Here is an 8521-nt window from a genome sequence, read left to right on the forward strand (position 1 = left end):
CTCAAACATTGTTCAATGGTATGTTCTTCCCATGGGCAGTTGAATGGGATAGAATGAAACAATAAAACAAGGTTGACAGCCCCCAGAGGTACATACTATGAATGATGTTAATTCCAAACCAAGCTCTATACCCCTTTAACTTGGCATCTAACCCTATCTATTTCTAACCACTTTGTGCACAGTAAATGTGACCTCAATTGACAAACTCGTTTACCCTGTCCAAGGCATGCTCAACCGTGCCCCGCGTCCAAGTCCATGAAATGACTAGATACATAAGCAATAAATTTCCAGGTATTGAAGCAAAAGCAAAAGCGCTCAGTTACCACTAGCGCCAACTGGTAAGCAGCACCCGCAGAGGAGATTTTCCATTGCATCAGCCGAAGAAATATAAAGCATATTTTAATGCAAGGTTATTCTTCAAGATTACCAGGTATATGATCATAGCTTAGATTATGTGTCTTATTATAAATATATACCCCCGGGCATTGTTAACCATTTCAGGATCTAACTTTCGTTTTGATAATTCAAACAAAGTTCGCCTTTGAAAATCTATTCGCCCAATATCTCCTTGCGGGTAAATGGAATTTTTTTTTATGTTTACCTTTAAGAACAAGGCAATGTTAGTGTCCTTTAACTTCCCAATTTAAAGTCTAATTACAGTGGGCATCAAGTTTGAAATCCCTTGGCCGTCAAATCTATATTGGGCAGTATCTCTACTAACATACAAAATATTTAATATTCTACTATCAAAATACTGAAGATTTGATCAGAAGATTGATATATATTATTAATATATTACTTCTCTTTGTATCACCTAGAAATATTTTACAATGGAAAAGGAAAATTGTGATATATATATAATATACCATGGTGTGAGAGAGCTCTTTTGCCTCAGTGGCCTAACAATATTTGGTACGTTGGTAACGAAAATACTGGGAACGAAAATACTGGGACATACCTGTATACACTATGAGCATGGAAAGCAGCAATCTAGATATCAACAATATAGTTAGTATAGTCTGAGCGGCGTTTCAAACTCAATGCTTAACTTTGTAGATGTGCAGATAAATAATCCCTTATAACCCATCAAAGAAAGATGTTAATACCTTTCACATTCATATTATACTTTTCAACTTAAGAAATATTTAAATATTATATTTTTTAATGCAACAATTATGAAGCTATTTCTAACAATCGTTTTTGACCTTATGATCTCGGCCATAGCTTCAAGAATATCAGTGAGCACTATTTTATTATACATTCTATTCTTAAGTTCTAATCGGATTTACTAAGGTTCATATGTAAAGGTATCAGAGGCTATGAAAGGACTTCAACATGATCCTAATGGACTTATAGACATCGGGGATGATGGAATTTTGCGATCCTTTGATAGCCGTGGCACCGTTATTGATTATCGAAGACTGACTACTGATGAACTTCATTCTCTTTCTAAAGATTTTGTGAAAGGAAATGATGAAAGACTGCTTGCAACGTGGGCTAATGTTGACAGCTCCCTGGTTGATGAAGAACAGATCTGGAATCCACGCAAGGATTATATTACGCAATTTGTCTCAGTGGCCGCAACAGAAAGGCTTAAATCAAAAGCAAAGCGCGATTCCCTTTCCTCACATAGAGAACCACGTTGTACCGATTACACATGTTGGTCTCATAGCGAGTGTCAAGGACGTCAGGCTGGTGCGGAAGAATGTCACTGGTGTGTTGGTCCTCATTTTCTTTCAAGTGCTCACTGTTCAATTTAACAGTTTAGTAGCTTTATCATTTATTTTTTTTAATATTATGGTGGAAATACTTTTTGCAGCGTAATGTAATCGTCGTTGGTTTTGTACTGTGGTGAGCTCTAAGCTAGAGGCTTAGGATCTATATAACGTAATCCACCACCGAACGCTCGTCCCCACTCGCGTATTTTGACCCTTCTTTCTTCCCTGTTTCTACCCTTGTAATCATCGGATCGTGAAGCAGCTATCTCCTCGTCTGGGGGCGAGGCACAATTAGCGCAATACCATTAGTGTAATAACTAAGCTGTTAGTTCAGAAGTACAAACCAATAATTTCTCATACTAAAATATATGCAATTCTATTTGCTGGTACAGATCCACTATCTCGCGTTTTCTCTCAACGTGTTGCTGCACTTCATCTTCCAACCTTCCAGCTGTGAGAATTCACCTTTCTACCCACCCACACTCTGCAGAAATCATGGCATTCAAAGGTATTTTCAATTCTCTAATACTTCTTCAAATAATATCTGCTGATTATTTATTAGACAGTACAAAAAAGAGTGAGAAATGAAAATGATCTCTGAGTGAAATTATAGCAGATATTCCACCTCTGAAAGATGTCAAATTCAATTCTATGGAAGCTCTTCATCGTCTGCCAGCTGCCAATCTGCTCAATAATATGATCCACAGAGCTCATATGCCCTATTCTCTCTTTATATCTCAGAGGCAAATATTCAGAATATTACAAGCTCCATCAATGTCTATGCAAAGATACAGATCTCAAAGAATTCAGCTTTCAATTCACAGAATTGGCAGTCAACTATTTCTGCAGAAATCAAGGTATTTCTTAAGCAGATTATCTATATGAAAATACATAAATCTTCAACAGTTGAAGATTATTGATGCTCAAAGGCCACTTCATTAATCAAGATTTCATATGTAATGTGACGGCGCCGAGGCGATTGCTACTCGGCAGCGGCACAGAGGAGGATGGTATATAATGGGAAGCCTTATGGGTGGGCTTGATTATCTCGCTTGAACCGCGAACTCGTAGAATACTATACAAATACTGAACTACCAGAGGTACTCGGCACACTATGAATATTGTATGAGGACAGTGGTAACTCTGGTATCTTATTGTCAAAAGATAAAAGACGAATCGCTGGCTCCTGGAATAGAGAGCCAGCATCTAGCTATTCTATATAGACAACGGGCAGCCATCCTCCCCTCACTCTATAAGCGAGGGTAGCCGAAGCAACTCCGCAGTGGCGCTGCATTGATCTGCCAGAAGGAATCCAGACCCCGTATAGAAACAGGATTCTCATATCTCATCAATCGGATCCTCTTCTATTGCATCCGAATGATGTCATAGGGTGGTTGGAAACCGGTTCGGACACCTTCGTGATGTCATGGGATAGATGGGATTATCCGAGGGGAAACGATGGGCCGTGTGGAGCCGTCACGGGGCCTTGGCACAACCAAGGGTGTGACAATTTTAATGAAAAGCACTGTGACTATTGTCAGTAGAAGATGTAGTCAGATATCACTTTGACAATTAAAATTTTGAAATCTCAATATGAGTGATCATTTTTCTTAGAGAGATGTGAAAAAGTTCTGAAATTAAAATATAAAAGAATTTGAAAACTTTATTACAACTGCTATTACTTTCCATGTTAGTGATCTTAATTACTACAATGAACACAACCATCAGAAAATCATCAAAGCTGTTACTCATTTTAATATTGAAATGCAACAACATTGATATCAACATACACATAATATGCAAATTTTACCACTATGAGAAGAATTTATTAACTGAATGCAATGTCAAATCACTGATTTAGATAAAAGTTTTCAAGATGTAGATAAACAGTATTGAAAAACAAGGTAACAAAAAAATCAGATAATTCAATAATTTACTTCACATTTACAATCAATTGAAAAGTGTTTGCAACATTTTTATAATGAATATCATCAAAAATCACATCTCTATATAAAAGTTCTACCTTTCATTCATTGAGAATTTGACAAATACACAATCAAATTAGAGGAGTTAAGCTATGATATCACTCTTCATAAACTTGCAATAATGGAATCAAATCTGTCAAAAAGATAGAAGAAATTTAAAGAGAAATCAAATTTCAAAAACCTCATTCAAAACTTTAACAACAGAAATAATGCTGATAATAAATTACAAAACAAATACAGATAAAATGACACTATAAAGTTTGACAATTTCATTCAATTAAAATACTGCTATTATTGCAAGTGATCAGAACATACCATCAATTCATACTTTAAACAATTAAAAAATAAATTCAAAAACATCAAATCAGACTCAAAAACTGATGTAAAAGATATGAAGAATTTAAAGAATTCAAAAAATGTTTAAAACACATCATTCAATTCACAATGACAGTTATAAACATAAAAAATCAATGCAAAAAGCTTTTAACTCCACTGTCATAATGAAAATCACTACATCTAAAAATTTGCAAAAAGTGCTTGCACTAATAGACTTTGAATCAGAAGTGAATTGTGTTGATGAATTTTGAATAAAGAATTACAATTTAAAAACTGCTCATCACAAAATCAAAATAATCAAATCAATTGATGAATGTATAATACACTTCTTTAAAGAGTATAACATTGCAATTACTGTCACTGATCACAAAAATAACACATAGCAGATATCTCATTCTTTTCAAGCAATGAATATAAAGAATTACAATCTTGTGTTAGAATTTTCTTGATTAAAACAAATAAATTCTTTTATAAATTAATCAGATGAACAATTCCTTTTCAGAAGTTTTAAAAATGAATAACAATTTCAAATTATTTTTAAATAAAATATTTTAACTGAAGTTCTCACAAGAGATAGAGTAGAAATTCTCGTAGTATTATTTATAAAATGTTTAAAAGATTTAAAACATGCTTCATATATATTCTCAGCTGTATATTCAGCTGTATATTCAGACGTATCAACTGATTTACTCAATTATGTTATGTTATACAGACATATCTTCTCAGAAGAAGCTGTTATAAATATGTAAAAATCAGAAAAAATATCACATTCTTGATTGTGTTAAAGCTTTGTAGCAGCTCCGCACGGCTCATCACTTTTCTTCAGATAATCCCATTTATTCCATGACATCATATAAATGTCTGAACCAGTTTCCAATCACTTTATAACATCATTCAGATGCAATATAAAAGAATATGATCGATGAAATATGAAAATTTTATTTTTATATAAAATCAGTAGATTTTTTCTGACAGATTTATACAGTGCTGCTGCAAAGCTGCTTCAGTTATTCTCATTTATAAAATGAAGAAAAAATGGATTGTGAGGGGTGATGACAGTGTGAAGAGTGAATAGTAGAAGATAGTATATAGTGTAGTGGAAGATAATAATAATTATAGTAGTAGTATAGTTGAAGTTGTAGTTGTAGTTGTAGTTGTAGCTAATCGCTGAAGAGGAAAAGAAAGAGAAAGAAGATGTGCGAAATACATGCATCCATATATATATACATACAGAAATAGTGGTAGCGAGAGTATAATGGAAAGAGGTAAGAATAGACGAAGATATAAACAAAGATAATATAATAATAAGGAAATAATAAACGAGTGCATTACAATTGCCCCCCTTTTTTATAAGAGCTGCCCTCAGCGATTGTATAGATTGCTTGCTAGTAGATGTTTGCATTTCCGTATTGTAGATGCCGCTTGTTGATAGCAGTGTATCGATCGCGTCCCCTCAATAGCTTGTATACGCGTTCTTATCGATTCCTTAATGAGGTAGAATTGGTGGATTCTTTGGTTGCTAGGGGTTGCGTGCAGAGAAACAAAAAGAATTTCTTTTCCTTTGAAAATTTCTCTTCTTTTTTAACTTGACCATCATCAAAACTCTTTGCCCTCCTGCTGCGATTTTTCGTTCTTAATTCAATAAAATTTTCGTTCTCCCTCCCCCCCCCCTTTTGTTGAAATGGGCTCCCTCAGATATCCCGATTTTAAGTAAGTTGTTCTCCGGGCGCTTATCGCGTATTATTGTTGGTGTCCTCTATCAGTGGCGTTATTAGCGTGGTCACATGCTTCACTAGCTTGTTCCAGTATAGCATCATTCGCTGTTCGCTTGTTCTGTTGCCCTAGCTTTAACCCTAATCTCGTGACGTACAACAGTCGGATTCCGTGCGAACGTTGTGCCTGGTCCTTCCAGGGCAGAGGTGTTAGAGGAAGAGGAGGGTGTGGAGGAGGATGTGGGGGTTTTGGAGGTGTTGAGCTCCGGGGGCTCCGTGGCGGAGGGGTTGATTGGAGAGGAGTTGACGGGAGAGGAGCTGGCTGGAGAGCCAATGGAGGAGGTTGTGAAGGCGCCGGTGGCCGCAGTGCCATTGGCGTCTGTGGAGCAGGGGGAGCGGGTGCCCCGGACGGTGGAGGAGTGGGAGAGAAGATGGGGGGGAATGCCTTTCGTAACCGGATGTGCCGGAGAATGGGTAGGTTGATGGGGGAGGGGAGGAGTGAGGAGGCAAATGTTCTGTGGGATAGGCATTTGCCTATACCTCTGCGCCCAAAATGGGTGCCGGTAATTTACGAATACGTGAGATTTGCGCTTCTAGCGTTTTTCAACTTGAGATTCGCGCTTTTGGCGTTTGGGAGTATGTTGGTTTTGTATTTGTCGTTCATTTTCTTGTTCAAGGAAGATTTCGAATGCCTGAGTGTTTAATATGTTTTCTTCCGGTTCCCATGTATCACCACTAGGTCCCCAACCTGTCCATCTCACAAGATATTCCGGAGGTTTGTTTTTTCGTTGTCGTTTTTCAAGAATTTCCTCAACTTGGTATTCTTCTTCGCCGTCGACAAGTTCCGGTCCTGGTTCTGGTAAAGCTCCATTCCTGCGGTTGTATGGCTCCAATAAAGAAACATGGAATACAGGATGGATGTTTCTATATAAAGGTGGCAGTTCCAGTTTGTACGCTTGTTTTCCGATGGTATTCAGAATCTTGAAGGGTCCAACATATTTATGGTCGAGTTTACGAACCGGGCGTAGTAATCGGAGGTTTTTTGCATTGAGCATGACGTAGTCACCTATTTTAAATTGTTGAGGCTTATGTTTTGCATCGTAATAGATTTTCTGTGCTTGTCGTGCTTTTTGTAGGTTCTCGATGAGCTTGTGGCGTGTTTCCTCAATATGTTTAGCGCGGCTAGCAGCATGTATGGCAACCGGTTGTGGTGGTTTGCTGACGTTAATTTTCAAATCAGGTCGATATCCCATTAAGGCTTCCGCGGGTGCCATTCCAGTAGAGGCATGTTGAGAGGTATTGTAAACAAACTGTGCTAGTGGTAGCCAGCGTGCCCAGTCATCTTGATGATAGTTGACAAAGCATCGGAGATAATGTTCCAAGGTTTGATTCTGTCGTTCCGTTTGGCCATCTGTTTGAGGGTGAAAGGCTGTCGAAAGTTTCCGGCGTGCGCCTAGCATGTAACAAAAGGTGGACCAGTAATGGCTTGTAAACAGCGAACCTCGATCGGATATATGGTTTTTAGGTACTCCGTAAATTGTATAGAACTTGGTATAAACGATTTCCGCTAGCTCATCCGCTGTAATGTTTTTGGTGCAAGGAATATAGATCGTAAACTTGGTATATATATCCACAATCACTAAAATCGCATCGTAGGTTTGGTGGAGGAATGTAGAGGCTGGCAAGCCTGTAATAAAATCCATAGTAATGGATTCAAAAGGATTTGATGGTAAGGGAATTGTACCCAACTCTCCATATTGTCTGTGCCGTTTTGGCTTAACTCTTTGACAAGTATCACAAGTGGATATATAATCTTTGACATCCCTGACTAGCCCATGCCAATAGTATTTGTCCTGGATGCTGTCTATGGACTTTTTTATACCAAAGTGACCCCCCTGCGGATCATCATGGTTTGCACTGATAATTTCATCAATGAGTGCCTTTTGTTGAGGGACATACGCGCGACCATCAGCACGCAATATATCATCCTCAGAAATTGTCCATAGCATATTTTCAGCAACAGTCATACCCTTCTCTTTTACCTTCTCTCTTTGCTCAGCAGCAAAAGAATCGATCTTCTGTGCTTTACTCAGAAATGAGGTGAAGGATTCAGGCATTTCTGTATATGCTGAGTCCCCAAGAATAGCCTTATTGACTGCAATCCGGGGCATATATTGCTCAACGCGCATCAGAGGGGAAGAGTTTACGCGAGAGGTATAAGACGTCGACGTATGGAGCGCTTTTCGCTCATTAAAAGGAGCATTTTGCTCATTAGAGACCCGTGCACAGACTACATCAGAAGAAATATCATTTTGAAAAGAAGTATCAGCTTCCCAGCCTAGCTTAACTCCATGTTTCAGTTTCTGTTGCAGGGTAGGTAACATAGTTTGGCCATTATAGGCCTCACTGTAGTCTGCGCGACGACTGGGCCCATCAGCTGGATTCTTTGATCCAGGGCGGTGCAGTAATACAAAATCATAAGCAGATAAAGCTTCCGCCCATCTGGCCTGACGTCTGTTCAGTTCCTTAGTCGTCATAAAGTACTGCAGATTGGCATGATCAGACCAGACTTGAATTGGATACTGGCTTCCCTCCAGATAGTGTTTCCAATTCTTAAATGCTGCTACAATAGCCAAGAGTTCTTTATCATGAGTATCATAACGCGTTTCCGCATCAATCAACTTTCTTGACCAGAAGGCAACTGGATGCCAGTGCCCGTCATCCTGCAAGGTGTGACAGGATAGCAGCGACTGCAAAAGTGGACGCATCA

At 38.2% G+C, this 8521-nt stretch overlaps 2 protein-coding genes across 2 annotated transcripts; both read right to left on the reverse strand.

The window, feature by feature from the left end:
• Window positions 1–666: 666 nt before the first annotated feature.
• Window positions 667–1442, reverse strand: HCAG_01462 (predicted protein; the record flags this gene model as incomplete). The annotated part of the gene is made up of 3 exons (XM_001544365.1): window positions 667–695; window positions 959–990; window positions 1330–1442. 3 exons carry the CDS (start codon window positions 1440–1442, stop codon window positions 667–669), a joined length of 174 nt encoding a protein of 57 aa, XP_001544415.1.
• Window positions 1443–5769: 4327 nt separating this feature from the next.
• HCAG_01463 (conserved hypothetical protein) lies at window positions 5770–7868 on the reverse strand (the record flags this gene model as incomplete). Its single annotated transcript, XM_001544366.1, has 4 exons — window positions 5770–5835; window positions 5910–6266; window positions 6513–7438; window positions 7634–7868. The coding sequence occupies 4 exons, from the start codon at window positions 7866–7868 to the stop codon at window positions 5770–5772; spliced, it is 1584 nt and encodes a 527-aa protein (XP_001544416.1).
• Window positions 7869–8521: the final 653 nt, after the last annotated feature.

This window comes from Histoplasma capsulatum, genomic scaffold (assembly GCF_000149585.1).
Source record: "Histoplasma capsulatum NAm1 scaffold_1 genomic scaffold, whole genome shotgun sequence".
NCBI lineage: Eukaryota > Fungi > Ascomycota > Eurotiomycetes > Onygenales > Ajellomycetaceae > Histoplasma > Histoplasma mississippiense.